At 41.3% G+C, this 21923-nt stretch overlaps 2 protein-coding genes across 2 annotated transcripts; one reads left to right on the plus strand and one right to left on the minus strand.

Moving 5' to 3' along the window:
• Positions 1 to 953: 953 nt before the first annotated feature.
• Positions 954 to 19096, minus strand: LOC136050236 (protein zyg-11 homolog B). Its single transcript, XM_065738972.1, has 14 exons — positions 19092 to 19096; positions 14540 to 14705; positions 11415 to 12169; positions 9077 to 9217; positions 7961 to 8137; positions 7228 to 7292; positions 6466 to 6565; positions 6329 to 6379; positions 5568 to 5729; positions 5428 to 5475; positions 4618 to 4815; positions 4476 to 4528; positions 3458 to 3555; positions 954 to 1382 (listed from the first exon to the last, which is right to left on the minus strand). The coding sequence occupies exons 1-14, from the start codon at positions 19092 to 19094 to the stop codon at positions 1192 to 1194; spliced, it is 2208 nt and encodes a 735-aa protein (XP_065595044.1). The 5' UTR covers positions 19095 to 19096; the 3' UTR covers positions 954 to 1191.
• A 490-nt stretch (positions 19097 to 19586) lies between these two features.
• Positions 19587 to 21636, plus strand: LOC136050265 (cytochrome c oxidase assembly factor 7). Its single transcript, XM_065739018.1, has 3 exons — positions 19587 to 19792; positions 19855 to 19995; positions 20995 to 21636. Exons 1-3 carry the CDS (start codon positions 19687 to 19689, stop codon positions 21441 to 21443), a joined length of 696 nt encoding a protein of 231 aa, XP_065595090.1. The 5' UTR covers positions 19587 to 19686; the 3' UTR covers positions 21444 to 21636.
• The last annotated feature ends 287 nt before the right edge of the window (positions 21637 to 21923 follow it).

Here is a 21923-nt window from a genome sequence, read left to right on the forward strand (position 1 = left end):
CTTTCATCACTTGTATTTTATCAGGCATCCATATGCTGTGCAATATGTTTCATTCAACACATCATTTGAAACCCACAGGTAACCAAAGAAGAAAGAAGTTGTTACAATTAGCATCTGTATGTAAAATTTCACACCTCACAAAACAATGCAATTGACACAGGTTTTACACAGAACACTGGGTGATATTTTGCACTGTGGTGACTTGGAAATATAATTCACTGCACAATACTAACAGTATTTACAGAAAACAATCATTAGTCTCATAAATAAGGTGACCAAATATCCCAGGCCTCCTGTTACGACAGGCAGTCCCTTTTCAGGCTGAGGACAGGTCAGTATTTTGCTCTAACAAGCCTTCTCTTTCCCTATCAGTTTTCCAAAAAGAGAAGAAAGATCCCACACACAACCAAAAGTTCTCGAACAGCAAAATCCCCTCTGTGTTACAGAGTTTAAAATCTCAAGCTTAGCTCGTTCTTCCTGTGTCTCCTATCAAACTTGTTTCTATTGCTTTATTTTACAGTTTCCACTTTCCCTGACGCAGTGCTGATCCCAACCTTACTGAGAGTACAGAGGGCTCGGGAGAGCTGAGCTTCAAAAAGGCATAGTCTTAGCAGCAAGGAAAACAAAACACAGCTGGCAGGCAAAAGAAAAAGGAGGCTGAAGTCCTTATGCTCAGAAGGGTTATGAGAAGATGGACATTTTGGTCGCCTTAGTTACAAGTCTCATTTGTAACTTGCATGCAGGAACTTCTGTTGTAATCTGTCAAAGTGTTGAATACCACAACCACACACAGTTCTACTCAAACATCAGTCTGGTAAACAGTTTTATGAACAGCAATCATAGGGATGAAATAACCTTCTGTCCCAGAAGTCAAAAAACAAGATGTTCCTAGAACTGTTGGTTTGTTTTCCTTCTCAGATGTGCATATTAATCTGTACAAGTCCAACCTTTCTGTAGGCAGCAGTAATCCCACAGGCATGACCAGCTCAAGCAGCAATCCTTGACAAGTTGCATATGCGGTTGCCATTAAAGTTGACATTCACCAAAGGTTACCATACATGGTTTTGGGTACCACAATTATAGGCAAATCACTTTAATGGTGACCACTATATTACATATTACTCCAACTACACACACATCAGAAGGAATTATTACAAGTGACAATACTTTACACTCTTACACCTGCAGCTCTCAGTTTGGTTTATTTTGTTGCTGTTTCCTACATGGAGGCGGCCTCCCATGACGCATAATGTGTTTTTCCAAACTATCCAGGATGGCAATAGCAATCCTCTGGACATGTGGATCAGTCTGGACATTTTCCTTGATGTTGTATAAGTGCTGTAAACCACCCTCTTCAATTAACATGCTGCAGTACCTGGCAGCTGGAAAATAAATAAATGAATAATCAACTAGGGTAGAAGTAACAGTTATTGTAAACAATGCTTCAAATTCACTTTCATCTCCTAAGCCAGGCAGCATTTAGGACACTTCCTGAAGTGTCTACTGAAGTGCATTTGTACTTTGATGGGTGACAAAAGGACAACAGAGTTGTTTTGACAGGATGCAGACTGTGTTTTCATACCTGTCTTGGCTAGCTGCCTGGAAAGCACCTTGTAATATGCACAGTATTCTTTCCCTCTTTCCCTCCCAGCATTTTAAGTGCACATACATAAACTTAAAGAAAAAAAAGAAGCAGAAATATAGTGCCTATGACTACCCAAGTAGAAGCAACTTCTTTACAAAAGACTGATTTAGAATAGTTATCACATATACCACATCATTCATGCAGACTAGGAGAGTGAAGGGGAAACAGTTCCCTAGAAAACAGTTTGCCAAATGCTGCTTAAGCTGACCAGTGCAGGGTATAGCTCAACTATTTGCTAGGAAGACCTTTTCAGAATAAAGTTACACTTCACTTTCAATTTTCATTACAGCTTTTAAAAAGCCTGCATCAATTCCGGTGTTATTGCATGGAGAGATCAGCCCAAAGAGCCACACTTATAACTTAACAGACAAGCTTCAGAGGTTGTTCCAGAAAGGTCAGGCTGACTGTAATGCAACCCACAGAGCATTATGTCAGATGCACCCAGTTTCCCTGTTCATCTCAGTGAAGCACCGCCTGAATTGTTTAAATCCTGACATTAAACATTTCAGCAGGGATCGCATTTACTGCAGTGCTACTGCTATTTTAGGTAAATTAGCTCACTGAGGTGGCTCAGCATTGTGAAACAGAGAAAGGAGGAAAAAAAAAATCAGCAAGAAAAATCCATGCTATTAAATCCAGACCACTTTTTAATCCTCATCTAAGAAGAGGATGACAGTATAATGCATCTCCTCCAAAAATCTATTTGGTGCCAAGTATCAAAAGCTTAACATCTCCATATAACACTTGATATTTCAGAACTAAATACATTTTTTCCCAGAGCACATTATTACATTTGCTACCAAACATTTGGTTTCTCTGCAACTTTCTCTGGAAGCTTCTGGCATCGACTGCCATCAGAACTAAACTTCAGGACATATAGTCAAGATATAAATTTAGGTATTTAATGAACATACAGGAAGAAAAATTAATATTCTTTTATTCTCTATACCCAGTTATTCACAGCCTCTGCATTCTACAGTGCAGTTACTCACTGTCAGGACAAACCTCTGTGGCATGCTGAACACTCAGAGGTTAGGCAGCACAAAATAAACACTAAAAAATAAATAGAACAAGTAGGACTGTACACTGAATTAACAGGGTTGAGGCACAAAGAGGGGAGGAAACCTTGTTTTAATGTCACTAACATGAAAAAAAAAAAAACTATTACCCACAGCCTGACCACTACAACTTTGTCAGAAGATATTTTATTAAAAAAAAATTAAAAAAAAACCAAACAGGAAGGTTTGTCAATTCTTACATTTAGGTATGCTCTGGGGACTTATTTCCTACCTCAACTCTTGTGCATTTCATTACATGCTCTCAAGGCATTTTACATAGAACATGCTGGTGTTCTCATTATACAGATGGGAAGAATAGATTAAGAAAGTGCCTTTCACGAAATAGCACATAATTGCAAAAGGTGATTAGGGACCAGAATTAACTAAAACCTCTATTCTAATGATAAGGCATAGCTACCTGCTGTAATCCTTGCTCTCCTTCAATTTGAAAGGAATTTGTTGCCTTTTGCTAGTATTAATATTTCTGAATGAAAGCACCTGCACAAGCTGCAAATATAATCTTAACACATGTATACACTTTGAAATTAATATTGTGCATCAAACAGTAAAATTCTGGTAAATAAATATCTATAGAGCTTTTTATTACTCTTTTCCTGCCTCATTTTGTGTAAGCTTCGATGCAGTTCCTCTGAAGTACCAAGAATGAAAACCATAGGAATTATTCCCACTTCACACTAGTGAACAGTATGCTAAGAAATGAAAACCATATGGATGGAATTATCTTAATACATACGATTTTTGCTGCAGACATGCTGCATGGCCCACACTGCCCACAACTGGACACCTGGTGTCATGAAACAGCCAAGCAGCGGAAAAAACGGATTGAAAGACCTATTAGAAAACAAAGAAACAAAAACAAACCCAGACAAATGATCAGCAGCCAACTTTGCTATTAGCTATCCCTAGAGATCATGCACTGCCTACTCATGTTTACCTGCTGGTTTAACTGGGAAAAACTTCTGAGGTGCTTGGAGTTTTAGATGCAGTGATTGCCTTTTAACATTTAAGGTAATAGCTAGCAAAAATATATATAGTAGAATTACAAAATTATACTGTGTATCCATGTTGACAATTCTTACTCCTTAAAAATAGGAGTAAACAGCAGAAACAAAGATTAAGTGGCCATTAATTATCCAATTGTACTTTATGTAACTAGTAATAGAGGGAACAGCCTCATGTTGCACCAAGGGAGGTTCAGGTTGGACAGTAGCAAATAGTTCTCCAGCAGAACGGTCAGGGGCTGGAACAGGCTGCCCAGGCAGGTGAGGGAGTCACTGTCTCTGGAGGTGCTCAGAAAACAATCAGATGTGATACTGAGGAGCATGGTTTAGTGGGAAATACTGGTGAGAGGCAGACAGTTGGACTGGATGATCTTAGAGGTCTTTTCCAGCCTTGGTGATTCTATGATTCTATGGCCTCAAGCTCCCTTATTTAGGACAAATGGTGCTAGCCTTGTGCTCACCAGTGTAATATTACTGGTCAACCTTTGAGTCCAAGTTTTTTAGACCCTATAGACCTGAACATCTGAAAGGCAGGCATTAACAACATTACATTTACCTTTTACAGGAGCCCCTACCCTTCTTTGATCATAAAGGGAAAATCAGCACGCTATATATTTTAAGTTGATAGGTGTTTTTTTTTCCCTGGACAAAAGCATGTCAGGCTGGCAACTCACTTTGCTTCAGGAACAAGTTTTAAATTTAGTGCAGCCCTACTGTATTTTTCAAGCTCTAAATCAAGGCAATAGTTACCTGTAAGCCACCATCTCACATTCTGGAGTTGGCCAATTCAAAATGGCAGAATGCTGCAAAATACAGAACAAGGAACACTCAATCTTTAATGCAAACATACAAAAATCAAAGAGTGTGATAATGTGAATGATCTTTTCAGTACCAGCTGTTCAAGGAGAGAGGTCCTCTGGCTGCGACTTAATGTCCAGGCCTGCTCTCCTCGAGATATTAAATGTGCAATAATCCCTGCTGCAAAATAGCTGACTTCCACCTCCACGCTGTGCAATAGTTTACTGATGTGGTCTATAAAGTCCTTCCACATTAATTCAGAATGGAGTTCTTTAACTTCAGCTATGTTATTCTGGAGGGGAAAGGAAGAGGGAGAAAGAAATAAAACATCAACAGAAATAATATGATTAAAGGGAGATGAACATATACATTTGACCTACACTGTGTAAGTAAACACATACAAACACCAAGATGATATCCTCATACAGATGAAAATCAGTTATCAATACTGCTTCTGTATTTGAAAAATTTTCCAGTTTAATACAGAAATTTGCCTTAAAACACAGAGACTTAATCATAAGTAATTCTAACCCATAGCATGTAGATTACACTAATTAATAGGCTAGTTTTAATATTCACAAAACACAGTCAATCTCATGAAATCTCACCCAGTGTGCAATTCTAAATTCCATTGATTTTCCATTACATTTTGCATTTAGATTTATCTGAAGCCTGACTCTTTGCCCTTTCTGAATAGCTCTTCTTGTTCACTGTAATCGTCAGTTTCAATACGATTACTGCTTTTGGAGGATTGACAAAATAGTCAGAAAAAACATCAATTGTGAGTGATGAACACTATAACAACTAAAGAAGAATGTAAAAATATTAGACACATTTTCAGATTAACATGGAAAAGAGATTGATTTTTAACAATACAGATTTCAGACGATTTTGTTCATCTCACCAGAAGTCCAAGAACCTTCTGCTGAATGGATGATTCCGATGGAAAAGACTGTGGAAAAAAGAAAGAAATTGTATGTAACTGCTGACAATGTTAATTATAAACCTAGGTTGACAATCCACAACACAAACTGTACTCCTCACCTCTAAAACTCTCATGAAAAGTTCAAGACCTTGATTTTCAATGAAGTGCCGACACGTTGTTGGTGATTCATCAGTGAGGTTCCAAAGTGCACTCAGTGTGAACTTAAGGGTTGTATCTACAAGATTCTGATTTGTTTTCTGTTTAACTATTTGTAGTAGTTGCTGAAAAAAAAAACCAAAAAAAAACACTAATTACAACTGCATATCTAAAATCCTATCCGTTCCTCTGCTTGTTTCTGCACAGACTCAGGTCATGCAGACTCTCTCTTATAAGCAGAATAAATAAGTATTTAAGGTCAAACTTTACCCCTCAAAACATACTGCTAAATGTTTTTTTCCCCCCCTTTCAACACTGTCACCTGCCAAAGGAATTCCTTTGTTTCCACCCTAATTATATGCACAGTACCAATACTGCTGGCACAAAGCCATCCACACAACCCTGGGAGCCACACGAACATTGACAGCACTAACAATTTAATTCAAACACTCTCTTCTTAAGCATCTTCAGTCTTCTACAGTAAGTTGCAAATCAATAATTTCTTTTTATTTCACTTTGTATTAAATTCTGTCAAGCTTTTCCACTTAGGCTTCTTTTCACCTCTCTCCAGGCTTTGTTGTTCAAAAGAACTTTCAAATGAATACAACCTAATGCATTCTTAGAATTCTCTCTCCTTATTTTTATATTAAGTCTTTAGGAATACCGTTTTTATCACAGCTTGAGAATTTGGTATTTTTGACTGTCAAGAAAGCATCTGACATACCCTAACAATGAAGAGCTCTGCACCAAGTTGAGCAGTTTGCTCCGTCGAAAGCTGTAAATAAACAAAACTATAATCAGCATCTTCTAAGGACTTCAGAAATCCTATCTGATTGATTACATCAAAGTTTAAATTTGTACCTTTGCAGCAAGAATAGAAATTATGGCTACAGCCATTCTTTGCATGTTTTGATCTTCATGATTGCACAGCCACTGCATAACAAGTTTAGCTGCTTCAAACCTGAAAGTTAACCATAAGTTCAGTTTTCACAAGTCTCACAGGTCTTAATCAAAGAAAGATGTACACAGAATACCCTCCAGATAGAAATACACAAAAGAGTAAGCAATCAGAAGCATGCCTTGTACCAAAAAACACACAAATGAACTGGGATATTACAGGTATTGTATGAATCTCAGTCAATTTCAAGGTCTTCTAATTATATATATCCAAGTGCACAGTAATTGCTTCCAAAGGAAAAAAACAGTACATGATTTTCTGAAACAGCAAACCAATGTACTTCAAAGGCCTTTAAACACAGCATTCAAGTAGAAAGTCTATGCAAAACACAATCCTATCATACCCCAGAGAAATTTTGACTCCTCTCACACAATATCAGTGGCTGACCCAGCCAGGTGAAATCAAGAGTACCTATATACTAGACGACTTTTTCAGATCATGACTCAAAGCAATTGTGAATTACAGGCCCAAAATACCACAGGCTACACCAACTAGCACTCTACAATGATATAAACGGAACAAACTGCAGCTAGAAACCCTGTGAATGATCACTCCAGAGTAGTGATGACTTTCCAAAGATAAAAAATCATAAGCTTATTTCAGTACTCAACAACAGAAAAACTCTCTGCAATGCTACAGATCATTTTAACTGACATAAAACTTGCCTGTTAAATGGAACATCCTGAAGTATTCTGTCACTGCACAGAGAAAGAAGGCAATTTTTTTGCAGCTGTAATAAATTAAAAAGAAACATTTCAGAGATGCACATATTTCAGAACACTTTCTTGATATGAGTCCTTAATCATATTTCCAAAGACTGTACTGAAAATGATTGTAACTAAAAGAAAAAAAAAAAGAGTAAAATTATTCCTTCAGTGTTGGTCTAATACCATTTTCCCTGAGAAAATGCCATAAAACTCTGGCTTTGTTGTTTAAATAATGGTCATTGAATTACCAGATACACACACAAAAATCACTCATGACACTTTTAGACACTGACCAGAACATTCGTTAGGACATATATCTAGAAGTGTAGCTACAGATATCTAAAGAAACGCTATACAAAACAGAAAATTAAGGCCCATTTATCTTCTAATATTTAACCTTAAAAATAGATGTTTTCAATAGTGACACTTGTCCAGAATCACACCACACCATTCAGCACTGACCGAGTGGATCAGTCTTTTTAAAAAGCCACATCAAGGTTAACACTGGTTCTACCAACTACAGTCCTATAAGGAGGAAGTAAAAAAGGAAGCAATATTTACTTAAATCTTGCTCAAATGTACATATATATTTGTTTACAGGTACTCCTGAAGTTGTGAGATCTGGAGAAATCTTTCACGAGGCCCACAGGAAAAAGAAACCAGTATAACACAAATAAATTTCATCTTTTACCTGTTGATGATTTGGAAAATGTTCCATGGCTTTCAGGAGCAGGTGAGTGACATCGGCCAGAAGTCGCACAGGCATGCCTGCTGCTAAGTCTTGCTTGGTTAGGTTGAAGACACATGCACTTGCTGCCAACTGCACTGGCAAATTGAGGGGATGATTTCTCATTCCAATAACAACAAGCTGAAATGCAAGAGTTTTACCCACTTTACATACTTATGCACTTGTGCACATACCCCCCATGAGCAATCCACTGCTGCTGCAGACCACAGCAGTGACTCAGCAGCACCCAGTATCTGCCTCCTTTTCACTTAAATGCAAAATCCATGTGGTGTGATCTTAATCTCAGAAAGAATATTTCCTTCTGCTCTAAGACTGAAAACTGGCAACTCCTATATCTCCTTTTGCACTGTTTGCAGAAGCCTCCCAAAGGAGATGAGACCTTCAAATATAACAAAATACCAACGTTTTTCACAGCTTCTTTCCAAATATGTTTTTGGCTATGTATATTGATTATGATCTCAAGAAAATATTCTTCTTGTTTATCATTGACTGTTCAAATCTTCTTGATAATGAAACCAACAAGATCAAACCCATTTGTTCGACTTGAAAGATGGGCAGAAGAGGAGCAAAGTCTATTTTGCTGATATTTCTCTTTATGATCATAGTAGAAATTGCACCATCTCTGCTGTTCTAACAACGTAAAGCTGATTTCTAGAACAGCTAGTAAGAAACGTTTCTAGGAATTGCCACTACTTAGAGCCAAATGTATAAATATGATTTGACACAATACAGATGTGATGTAAGGACATAATTCTGAGCCTATGAAAAACTCCATTCAAAATTACATGGAAAAAAAATAACATAGATGCTACTAAATTTAGACATTACCAAGTTAGTCCAAATCAGTTTTAGTTACTGTAGAACACTAATAGAGCATTGTCTACTTCTCCATAGTTAAATTATTGTTAACTTTAATCCATCATAGAATTTTAATCTTAAAAATTACAACAGAAACATAAAAGTTCACAAATAATTTTTACCAGAGCTTTGAGAAGGGCCTCCTTAAAATCAGTCTAAGGAATGATACAAGACTTCCTCATCAAGACCATATTGCTTTACCTTTAAAATTTCAGGCTTCGTTTTTTCCATTACATGTGTCAAGCTGAACAAGTGAAAGAGTGCTTCCCTCACAAAGAAGGCCCGCTCACTGTAACGCTTCAGTGCTTCAGAAATCTGAGTCTCGTTTGCTTCTCCTGATACCTGTGAACAGAGAAATAATCTTTAGTCCAAGATGTCACTTACTTGGAGAATTTTGTTCATAAAGTTGCAAAGCTACAGTTTCAAAGACACTAATATTTCAGACAAAGTCTTCAGTAAGCAAATGGTTATGTTACCTGCCCATCTCCATCTAGAACTACATGATCTACAAACACTCTTCATAAGGAATTCACTTTATGAGCCAAAATTAGGCTTCAGTCATCTCCATAAGCACAGCTATATGAAACAGCTACATCAAAGTAGCACTCTGTAACTAACAGAATCTGCTAACAATACATCAAATGCTTAAACACAGTACAGACAACTACATGCTCTAAGAAATTCCTCTGGTAAGCTGACAAACATGGTATTTTGGCCTATATTTTTGGCTTTTGGTTCTAGCTCTGACACCAAAGAAATATTTCCTTTCTATTCTTACAGCAGGTTTCCTATAAACTAAACCTGTAGCAACAGCATTCCAGCATCATATTAAAGAAATAACCCATACTGATGGCACAAGGAATCACCCTTAAAACCAGCCTTAAATACACGTGAAAACTAGCAATAAACTAATTTAGGTGAAGGGTACATTGGAAGATACGAGCTGTTGACTAACATCAGCTTAAGCTTAGAATATTAAACGAGCAACTAACTGCAAATTTTTCCCACTTCCCAACGTTCCCCATCTTTCACTTTACTACATTTTACCTACTTTATATCTGCAGTTGCATTGATACACGTGGTTTGTTCTTCAGCCCTGCTACTTAAAGGATCACTGCTGCAAACACTTTAAATACTCTCAGGGAAGCAGGCAGAACTTATTTGCCTAATTTGTCACACAAGGAAAAGCAAACATTCATAGACAGAAGGGACACATTTCATGCATTCTGCATTTCAGGAAGACAAATTTTCCCAGTCTCACTAGACCAGGAAGATATCGCAGCCCAAACAGAAATAATACCAGCTTGGACTTTGCTTTATCTCTCTGCTGATTAAAACAGAGCAACCACATTTACTGACACGTTGTGCAGAAAGCCATACACTATGTGAAGAACTTACACATGGCTTCATGGTTTCAACTACAATGCCTGTCTAGTGTTTAATCTTATAAAAACTTTCTATAATCATATTTCACAGGACTGTTGTAAAGCTAATGATATTTTACTCATGCCATCTCCACAAGAGCCGTGTCCTGTTTATTGTTTAGTAGTGTCTAAACTGAACAGCTGAGTAGTTCAGTATAGTCACTAATGAATTCCAGGTCACCTCAAAATAAATGAATAAATACAAAAAGACTGTGCTGCATAGCACAGTCAATTGTATGAAGCATTTATTCTGAACAGCAAGGGTTCTATTGAATTATTCTATACCATGTGCCATTCCCTGATGCCATAGATCAATCTTATCAAAGGGGAACTTGCTTTCTCCAACACTGTTTCAACACTCGTACATATTACCACAGCTCTAACAACTCTGCACTCGAGAGACCCGGCCATTAACAACTGGCAGAGGTTCAAGGTGAAAATAATCATTAAATAATTGCCATAGCTGCAATGCCTATAACAAGGGCACTCTAAATTTTTAAACTGAAGTTTAAAATTCAATTTACACTGGAGATGTATGGCCACATTATGCAAAACCTTCCTCGTCCCCTCCGTAGTTTCCTTTCAAGGCCTCCAGAAGACCTTTCAAGGTAGGCAGAAAACTGTAATCAGGAAATTACATATTGTGATGGATCACAACAGGAGCTCAGTTATTAAATTTCATCTGCTGTGTTAATCATTAACTGTTCAAAGCTGATGCAAACCGTACCTCAGCCTCTTACATACTGCTGCCTCATGCTACACACTGTGCTGGAAGCCTGGGAATATTATTTCAGTAAATTACCTCAGACTAGACTAAGTTCAGCTCTCCTAGACTTAGTATATTAAATCAGGACTTGAGGCTCACTGAAAAGGCACAGAGAAACAAATGTAAATATACATGTTATATTTCATGCATATATTTTTACAATGGTACTATTTACATCTAGCAGTTTCTGTGCCAGAACTAAGTAGGAATTTAAAGTCAGTAATAAAATGGAACAGTTAAAAAAGGAACCTACATCTTCCTCCTCAAACACCCACATGCATTTGTTACACATGATTAGATCTGTATTTCCTGGACATTTTCATTTTTCTGAGAAATTCCCCCACTTAACCTTTAGGTTTCCTTCTCCTGTCAGGAATTCTGAGTAGCCGGCGTCAGTAGCTAGCAATCCTACAAACTGCATGGTTGGCCGTTGCTGGATAAATGCTTCTACAGCCTTATCTGTGACATGCTTCCTTCCAGAAATGTCCAGAGACACGAGGTTAGGCAAAATATCTTTCTGTTCCAGTAAACGAAGTGCTATGTCTGATGTGAACTGTTTGTCATCTGAAATATCAAGGTGATTCAGATATTTTAGTTCTCTTATAACATCCAGAATCTGCGTTGTGGTCATTTTCAAGCATTTCAGGTGGTGCATGGTCAAGGATTTCAGGCGGTCTTTGCAGGTGAGAAGTGCTGTTATGTCAGTAACAGAGGTGTTTGATATATCCAGACTTTCTAACCTAGAAAGAGAAGCGACATCTGCCAGGTCCTCGTTGTAGAACAGAACGTTGGTAATACTCAATGCACGAAGCCCAGACAGTTGACTGAAGCACCTCTCATAGGGGTCTTCCAGAGAAAGAGTCAGCGAGTTCAGCACAAGGCATTGAAGGTTTTGTTGGATCCATTTATTGCTGCCGAGCCCGCTTATAATGTCTGTGATTGTTATATCTGCATTCACCCCCGTAGCATCAAGTTCTACTAGCTTGTGATGGCAGAATGCTTTCCGGAAGGCCACAGCTGAGATCTTTGCTTTCCGGATGCAAGCTCGTTTCAAACGCATCTGGTTTCCTCGGAAGACACCCACAGTTCCATCATTCAGAAGCCCTGTTGGAAAACAGCATTAGCGTTCAGTTCCAGCGGTCTAGAGCAACACTTCTACTTTAAGAAGCCAAAGGGAAACAAGTAAGAAGTGTTAGCAAAGTGAATGAATTGCAAAATAGCACATCTTGGGCCGTTACGCTCCTGATGGCACAATCTTCTGAAATTCTGCTCTGAAGACCATGAATGCACTTCTGGATAACCTCGTGTTAAAGAGCAGGGCAGTGAAGTTAAGATGCTGAACATTCACAATAGGTGCCTTGTTCAGAAGGAGGAACACGCAACAAAATAAGATGTGGGTCTAATTTGAAAACATTCAGACTTCAGCCTGCCATAACTGGACAGGAAGGTGCTAGAAGCAGAATTTCAAAAGGCCTTGAAGCTTTATTCCCTGGACACCATTCTGTTAACCTCCACATAGTACCAGCAATTAACAATCCACTTGCATCTTGCTTTAACTCAATTGAATACTGAAGCAATCAACTGAATTCATAAGCAGGATCAATACGCTATATGAGACAGATAAGTTATTTCACAGATCCTTCATGAAGGAGGTAGGAGTGTTGCTCAGAAACAAGCTACATGTGAGAAAGAAACCTAAAAAGTGTTTCAAAACGAAGCAGCAGAAGGCTAAGTAAAGAGTAGGAAGGAGAGAAAGCAGTGAAAAAAGGAAATACAGCAGTCTTGCTTGAGATTATCACACAGTCATCTTAAAATCTTGCTACAAAGCAGAAAGATTAAGTCTCCTCCTGCAGCATACTGACAAAACGCTAGCTGAAAAGATTAGCTTCATGCACAGGATTATCCAAAACTCACTGGAAACACTGAGATACTTTATTTGTGTCATCAACAGAGCAATAATTTTATAAACAACCATATGAGATGGGTATGGGTACACAAGCATGCATATAAATGGAGTATGAAGAGTCTTTCCTTCTAGTTTTGCTCCAGAGGGTTGTAAATGTCAGTGTCCCTGTTCTGTATCTCCAAGCACACTGAAGACAGAAAAGAAACTGAAAACACAGTATATTTGCATAAAAACAAATCTAGACAAACTGTAACGTTAATTAAGCCCTGAGCTAGTAACTGCCTTTGTAACAGGTAAATTAAGATCTGCAGACCTTCCTAAAGAACAAACAATTCAGGCATTTCTAACCAGGCAGCTGAGGAATGGCTCCTTTGCAGAAAAAAAGCAGAAATATAATACGAGGTGATTGCTACTCTGGAGATAAATGAAGTACAGTAACTTGGTTAAAATATAACTAAAATGCAACTTCTTAGTAATTTTTGTCAATCTCTTTTAAATGAAGGATCAAGTTGAGCTCTCTGCCTGGCCTACCTTGGCTAACCCTGTTTATCTGTTGGTTTTTGGTTGTTTTTTTCTGCTTTTTTGTTTGGCCCTCCTGCACTCTGACACAGTGGGCTGGGACTGCCCTCACCACTGCTGGCACTAGCATTTCTGTTCTTTGAACTGGATTTCTTGAGACTATTCTAAACCATTACTTATCAGAGAGCAAAAAGTTGAAAATTGAGGTTTTTTGCATTTGAGTATTTCTGGGACAATCTCTCCTGTTATATCAGACTGGCAACAACTGGGAAAAACTACAAGACTAATATTTGCACAGCCAACCAGTCAAATCTGCACCCACAGGAGGGGGCCTTTGCTCTGTTAACAGCAATTTTCTTGTGTCTGTCTCATCTCTAAGGGAAGTGGGAAGGAATGGGAATCCTGCCCCCTCTCTAGGTTAATCCTCACATTCACTGCTTTCATGCTATGAAGCTTTTACAGAAGCATAACATTTTCCTTTGTCATGCTTAAAGAAAGCAAAGACAGCATCTCTCCCATCTAATGCACTGACAGAATGCCACAGGTCCAGTACCTGATATAAGAACACCACACGCCTTTGAGAAAATGATTACACTGCAGCAGAAGAGATAAAAGTGATGAGAAACCATTTTAATGAAGGAATCACAACATTTCATAATGTAATTATACTGACACGAGGTAAAAAAAAGAAATAATTCAGTTAACTGGTCTGCAGGAAGTACTGAAATATTTGAGCACTGTTAGAAGTTGAGTTAAATCTTCAGAAAATAAAATGATTGAAAGATTTACTAAAGAACAATCACTTAAAAGAACATTTGATTATAATCCGAAATACAAGACAAAGGCCTTTCTATTTAGAGCTTTCTATAGGGCTGTGTGACGTGCAGCTGAACTTACGGTGCAGCCAAAATACCAGAAATTCTCTATTCAGAGATGAAGGAATTCATTTTAAGTAGTTCCAACAGATTTTACTACAGAACATGCCAGAACTGCACTGTCACATCCCAGTAGAGTGCTCTCACTGATGACCTACAAAGAACTGTTTTTACCATGAAGTGCCATCGTCTGCAGTAATCGATCAGCCACCTCCTGAGGAAACATCCCCGGCTCCTGCAAGCACAGCGTTCCATCTTGCCTTTCTGTACAGAACTTCTCTAGGTTAGCAGTGAGGAAATTCAAGCAGATGTCAAGTAAGGAGTAAGGAGAAGCTTCCTCCTGTCACAACGAAACAGAGACGATTTAGACAATTTTTTTTCTCTGTGATTCTTCCATTCCTCTATATATTTTGGGAAAATAACTTTTTGTGAGCGCCACTCACACTTCACCAAACAAATATTACAGATGAGAAGCCCCTTAGAGCAGCACTAACCTGGTAAGCCAAGTCACATAACAAACAATGCCAAACTGGTGGGCATTTCCTTCCCAGGACCCACCAGCCTGCCTGACGGTGTTCACTGAGAACGCTCCTTATTTCTGATGAGAGAATTTAAATTTATGAAATCTGCTGAGAATTAGTCAAAATAGACTGAAAGAATTACTACACCAAGAAGTAATACTTGACTGAAATAATTATTTCTTTTATCTCCCATTGAAATCAGCTCAGACTCAAAGTTGACCACCAACTTACATTAGAAACAAAGATAAATCTCACGTGGTTTAGAGGAATCGTTGATACTGAAAAGGGCAGGTAAAGCTTTGGATTTCAAAAATAAATAGATAAATAATTCTGTTCTACAACAGGGTAACTATTCTTACAGATTCCTTCTGATAAAAGATACCAGTTCCCTCCTTTTCGCGCTGAGGACCTGGAAATCACCTATAGCATCAGAGCACTGGGTAGAGAGGACAAGGCAAAATAGGAACTTCAACTTTTCCTTCAGAGCCTGAGATTGCACACTGATACCCAGTCACCTCCAGAGTTTCCCTTTCTTAATCCAATGTCTAAGAATAGCCTTCTGTTTTCGGTCTCACAGATCCATCAGCACAGCGGCCGACTCACAGCACTGTGAATCATCCCCAGCGCTGCACAAAAGGGCTGAGTGACTGGTACACACTCCCCCGGATAGCTTTGGAAATAACAGCATCAACTGCAGCCACATCTCATAGGGGAAAAAAAAAAAAGGCAGTTTACTTCTTCTTTTGAAAGTTCCAGGCAATTTCACCTTTCTTTTCTAGTTCTTTTAATTTCTGTTGCTTCATTTGCCTAATATTCTCACTACTGAAGTACAGAAACATACAAAAGTTATATAGAAGAAATATAAAGAAAACGACAGCTGTGAAACAGGAAAATGAAACAGGAGTTACTTTGTGATGTGACTCGCTCGTGTTAGCAGCAAACAGCAATTTGGGCTGCCTCCCACCTTAAGCTGACATGAAGAGGAGGGACAGAATATGGAATCATCCATGTCTTTTTTTTCTTTATTATGTGCAAAAACACCTGAGATATTCCTCAAGAGAAATTCAACTAGTTATTTTAAATAATAAGAGAAAATAAAAGAGGAAAATATTTGTCTCAACCTGAAATTAATACAGATACAGGGCTTAAGACAGCTGTCGATTCAAATGAAAATCAGAGTCTTTACTCAAAGGAAGATGAAAATTAGTCCCAGTGAAGCAAAGATGGCCTCATCCCTCATTAGCTCCTGTGCTTCTAATTTGATCCTTAGCCATGACAAAAACCAGAATCTGGGCTCTGTTCATCCCTTCTGGCACTATTGCATAATTTGTGCCAGAAGAGCTAACACACTTTCATACATCAGCGAACAAACTCTGATGAGAATTTTTAGCCCTGCAGACAGGCTGCTAGCATATGACTCACAAAGCTATTTTTTCAAGCAGCACCTCTAGCTGGCCAATCTCATCCGGAGACACCACTGTAATTTTGGTACAAAACAAGCACTTCAGAAGTCCACAAAGTACCTCTCCATAGCAATAATGGGACTGGGTCCACAGGCAGGGGTCAGTTACACTTGTGAAAAGCAGTGTCATTTTTATTCACTTCTCTTCTAGCAGTTGTAGATGTTTGTGACTTCTCTTCAGTTTGTAGTAGAAAGGCTGAAGAAACTCAGCAAAGACACTGGAAGTAACAGATGGACAGAGGAAACACTTAACTATGTCTAATAAAGTCTCCTGATGAGGACCATAAAAGTGAATTCCTGCTACTGAAGTAGAATAGCCTGAATGTGACCTGTAAACCTTCTACATGACCAGCAGCATTCCTTTTCTTCTCTTCACTTTAGAACATTGCCCACTTAAAGAGCTCCCAATGAGGCCGCAGCTGTAGCTGAACACTTACTGAGTTAGGATTTCAGTGCTTCCTTTCTCTGGAGATGTTTAAGCACTTAAAATCATCAAGGCAAGCTTTATAAAGGAAGGAGAATTAAACAAAAAAAGGAGAAAGACAAAAAGGGTGAGGGAAGGGGAAGGGGAGCGCACTGCATGGCTGCCAGCACGCAGCAGTAATCCAATACAGCAGTGAGCTGAAACACAACCCCAACCTCAGCGTGGTGTTACCTTGTTCAGCCAACAGCACAGCCCAAGTTGGAAAGGCTCTCACCAATAACACTATCCTTCATGTTTTCTTTTAAAAACTCGTATCAACATCAGTTACTGCCAGATCATATCTACTTGATATTTCAACATGCAGTCAAAAAGAAAAATAAGAGCTTAAAGGGACACATTGAAGTACCTAGAGCAAAAAAGAGAATCTTAAACCCAAGGTTATGGCTAGATTAATTTGTTGGGTGTGAGAATCCAAACAAAACCTGGTCCTTTGGAAAGGTATCACCATGCAGCCACCTGTTTATACAACAGTAACAAGAAAAAAAAAGAAAGGTTTATGCAATGTTTTCTGACAGTAACTGCAATCCAGCTTTGCAGGAAAACTAAACCCCACTGCTGTGTGAGCCTTTTTCACTATAGGGATTGTGATCCTACCAACTCCAGCCTGAAAGATCCAGTTCTTTCTAGCTTTGTGTCTCAGACTCATAAAAAAATCAAATCTTTTTCTCCCCGCCCCCCACAAACTTTTTTGATCAGTTTTTCCTCAATAAACCTGTATAAAGCCTTGGAAAATAGATACCAACTTCAGCTGCAAGAGAACTATTTCTAGGATGTACCCTCCAATTTCTATGCCCAGTTACTGACTCACTACAACAAGACTCAGGGGTGTGAGGTTTCCCTGCTCTGCCAAGCTCATCCCATCAGCTTTTCCTTGCTGAAAGCCCAAAGAAGGGATATAGGATAAAGGACTTTACAAACAGTAGCAATTACTTCTCCCAGAAGAAGCCTGTGAGGAAATAAAAGGTGGCACAGCCTTAGGTTTCAGCCCTAAAACGAATATCGTTAACGTGAAATAACAGCAGTTCTGTGACATTTATCAGAATTGTTTGGAGTACTAACAAAGGGAGGGGAGAACAACAAAAAATAAGCAGTGCCCTAGGGATTTATGCTATGAAAAAAACAAAGTTTCACTGTGATCCTACTGAAATTAACAGAATGAAACAGAAGTAGAGAATGTATTAACCCCTCAAGGAAGCATTACGCACAAACTCACATTAAATATTTTCACTAATTACTCTGGCACACATGGGAACACACTGATTAGAGTTGGTAGTGATAGAGTTGGAAGAAACCACAAGAGGCCCGAAATTAAATAGTGCCATGTGAAAACTATACAGCAGGGCCATGCACTTGGAAATTAATACAAAGAACTTTGAAAATGGGTCCATCAATCAGAAACGAGTGGACAGAGGATCCTGAATTGTTCGCTTAACTTCCCAGAAATGACACGGGGCAGCCGAGGAGGAGCATGGAGCAGAAATAAGCAACTGCTACGTCACATGCAGGATGCTCGTGGGGCTAGGTGCCTTAAGACATACCTGCACCACCTCCATTTGAAAGCAGCAGCTACTAGAATACGATGGGGAAAATACAGAAACAGCTCTCAGGCTACAGAAAATCAAATGCGGAGGGAAGAAATGAACTCTGCCTACAAATACGGCACACGAGCAAACACTGCAGAAGAAAGCTGTGCTGCGATGCACTCCAGCATAGGCGCACAGAACCGCGCGAGCAGCAACCGTGCCACGGAACAGGACATCGCTGCTCGGCTCCACGCAGCCCTGCCCGACGGCGGCACAGCGGGTGCAAGGGGCACCGACCCTCAAGATTAAAAACTTCATTTGGCGGCTGAAATAAAGCCACTTGGACGGCCGGGCCGCAGCTCCCGGGGGCACGAGCAGGAGGCGGCCGCGCAGCGGGATGCTGCAGCGAGATGCGGCCTCGGGATGCTGCCCTGGGCGCCGGGTACCCCCCAGCCCCATGAGGGGAGCGGCAGCCACCGTCCCTACACGCCCCGAGCTCCCCCCACGTCCTTTATATAACCGGCAGGGCGGCAGCCGCCGCGTTACACAACACGAGGGCTGCGGGGCCGCCCGTCGCTCAGCGGCGCACTGCGCCTCACGGCCGCCCGCGCGCTGACAGAGCCGGACCGGCGGCTCCGCCATCGCGGCCCCGGCTGCCCTCAGCGCCCGCCTCCGTCTGCCTTCCCGCCCCACGGACGCCGTCCCGCTCCCTTCCCCTCCGCACTGCCGCACTCACCATCGCGGCGCTGAGCGCCCGGGTCCCGCAGCTCGGCTGCGTCCTCCTTGGTTTTTTTTTCCTCCCTTTCCTCCCTCCCGGCTTTTGCCCCCCCCGACCTGGAAGTGAATGCTCGCAGGCGGCAGCGCCGAGCCCGCCTCCCTTAAAGGAGCCGCACGTCGCAGCCCGCTGCTGCCCCGCTGCGCTGCGGTTCGCCTCCCGCCTCGGAGCTGCTGGAGAGGGGCAGCTTTCGAACAGCAAATAATTTCAGGCTTCAGCTACAGCAACAAAAACCCCTTCCCGACACACGAGTGCAGAGGGAAGAGAATACAGTTGCCGCCTGTTGGCAGCGCGAAGTGAGCAGCGCTACGATGACTCCGCCCGGATAACGCGAGCTTAGGGAGTTCGCAGTTACATCCCGTAAGGAACTGCTTCGTACAACGTTTGCTTGCAAAACGGCGCCTCAAAATAAACCCCAACCCACCGAAGGCGGCCGGCAGGGAGAGCCCGCGGTCAGCGCTGCGCTCCGGGGTGGGGGAAGCCCTCCCATCCCATGCGCAGACGCCGTGTGTGCCGCGCTGCCGGCTCCGGCTCCGCGCGGTGACGGCCCCGCAGCATGGCCGGGCTGATCGACTTCGAGGACGAGGAGGAGGTGAGGAGCTATCTGGAGAACCTGCACGTCGAGTACAGCTACCAGTGCTTCAAGGAGAAGGACCCCGAAGGTAAGCGGCTCTCCGGCGTCCCCCGCTCCCCGGCCTTGCGCGGCTCTGACGGTGCCTTGCAGGCTGCCAGCGCCTGGCCGACTACCTGGACGCCGTCAGGAAGGACTTCGAGGCGGCCGCGCGAGTGCTGCGGGACAACTGCGAGGTGCACGGGCACGGCGAGAGCTGCTACAGGCTCGGGACCTACCAGGCAGTCGGCAAAGGTGCGCCTGGTGCTGCGTTGCAGCCCTTTCCCTTCTCTTCCATTCCCGCACCCCCCCCCCCCCCCCGCCCCCCCACCTTCCCCTCTCTTTCCCTGTCCTGCTCCTTTTATTGCCCTAATAAAAGCTGGGAAAGTTGGAAAACCTAAAGTTCAAACCTTAAGTTAACTCCTCAAAGGAAGGATTTTGGGTTAGCCACGTGTAATGTTTTTCTGTCCGTATAAGCTGTAAGTATACCCACTGCTGAATGTCACTGTGTGCCCTTTCCTTAAAGTATGGATTTATTCCTGTCAGGCTGTTCTCTCATGCAAAAAGTAAGGAGGAAATAAGGTCGCAGACAGGTAACAGTGCTTACAGGTCAACCACCACACATCTGCTGGTACAGTGACTGCAGGCAGTGAATCAGAGAATGGCTGAGGTTGGAAGGCACCTTTGAGCTCTGCCCCCTGCCCTGGGCTGCTTGCCCCCCCAAGCAGATCAGGCTGCCCACGGCCACATCCAGCCTGGCCCTTGGCTTCCAGGGATGGGGCACCCACAGCTTCTCTGGGAAACCTGTTCCAGTGCTGCACCACCCTCTGAGTAAACAATTTTTTCCCAACATCTAAGCTGAGTTTCCTCTCCTTTGATTTAAAGACATTCCTCCTTCTCCCATCACTATTAGACTGTGTAAAAACAGTGAGTCTTCTGTTAAAAAATAATACAAGTGAGGAATATTATCAGTGCAGCTTAAAACAATCTAAATGTTCCTATAGGTATTTTGGCAAAAGAACGGTTTGACTAGTTAACTTATGTAGAAATTAATATGTTACAATGTCTGCATAAACTGATCTCCTTACCAGGAAGCAGATAAGGGTCTCCTGTTAGCAACGTGTCTCTGAAGCCTTACAATTTTGATTGGAGTACCGAAAGTGAGGGCTGCTATCTTTTTGAGAGAGTGCAGAGCAGAAAGCTCCCATCTGCTTGAAGCTGCCCTTGCAGTAACCTTGGTTTCTTGGTGAACAGGTGGACTCGCTGCAGACTTAAAAGCTGCCTACAGGTCTTTCCTGAAGTCATGTGAGAAAGGTGGGAAGAAGTCGGTGAATGCCTGTCACAGCGTTGGGCTGTTGGCCCATGATGGGAGAGTCAACAATGATAAACCTGACCCAGTTGTTGCTAGAGACTATTACACAAAAGCCTGTGATGGCAACTTTGCTCCTAGCTGCTTCAACCTCAGTGTATTATACCTCCAAGGAGCTGCTGGGGTCCCTAAGGACATGAGCCGTGCTTTGCAGTACTCGCTGAAGGGGTGTGAGCTGGGTCACATATGGGCTTGTGCCAACGCCAGTCGAATGTACAAACTGGGAGATGGTGTGGAGAAGAATGATGGCAAGGCAGAGGATTTGAAAAACAGGGCAAAACAGTTGCACAAAGAACAGAAAGAGGCCTCGAGTTCTTTAACATTTGGGGAGTAAAACTGTCAGTTGCAGTTATTAAAACTGCAGCTTTTAGTGGCAAGTGAACTTGCTATTTAAATCACATGAACATACAGTTTTCACTCAATGAATATCCTGGAAGTATTTGCATGTGCAAATACATGTATAATTTTGTGGATGCAATAAATGTAACCAACTCTGTGCGTTTCTACGTTTTTACATACAGATGTTCTTAAGTGTATTGTTTACATCGCACTCTTACGGAGGAGAAATTCTTCTGGCCTATTGGGAGATTGTCTCAAGCATGGAAGGCCCTTTCCTGTCTGCTGCTTAAGCACTGAGGCTTGTGCTAGCACCAGTTCCAACACACCCATCCCTAATTTTGCTGTCTCTGGATACAGAAATGCTGTCCTTTGCTTGCACATCAGCTCAGTTAGTTGTGAGATGATCGTCCTGGCTATATGTTGATCCTAGACAGTGCCTGTTGCTGTCTTGAGTTATGGGTCTATGGGGATGATC

Source organism: Cyrtonyx montezumae, unplaced genomic scaffold, assembly GCF_038088225.1.
Source record: "Cyrtonyx montezumae isolate F1298 unplaced genomic scaffold, pur_monq_1.0 scaffold_1, whole genome shotgun sequence".
NCBI lineage: Eukaryota > Metazoa > Chordata > Aves > Galliformes > Odontophoridae > Cyrtonyx > Cyrtonyx montezumae.

Bases quoted from the DNA above. Each gene is read 5' to 3' on its own strand.
- LOC136050265 (XM_065739018.1), top strand. From the start codon at position 19,687: ATGGCCGGGCTGATCGACTTCGAGGACGAGGAGGAGGTGAGGAGCTAT. The intron at 19,793-19,854 runs GTAAGCGGCTCT...GGTGCCTTGCAG, and splicing joins CAAGGAGAAGGACCCCGAAG to GCTGCCAGCGCCTGGCCGAC. The intron at 19,996-20,994 runs GTGCGCCTGGTG...CTTGGTGAACAG, and splicing joins CTACCAGGCAGTCGGCAAAG to GTGGACTCGCTGCAGACTTA.
- LOC136050236 (XM_065738972.1), bottom strand. The intron at 6,380-6,465 runs GTACAAATTTAA...GTTTATTTACAG, and splicing joins TTTCTATTCTTGCTGCAAAG to CTTTCGACGGAGCAAACTGC. The intron at 3,556-4,475 runs GTAACTATTGCC...GTTTTCTAATAG, and splicing joins TGTGAGATGGTGGCTTACAG to GTCTTTCAATCCGTTTTTTC.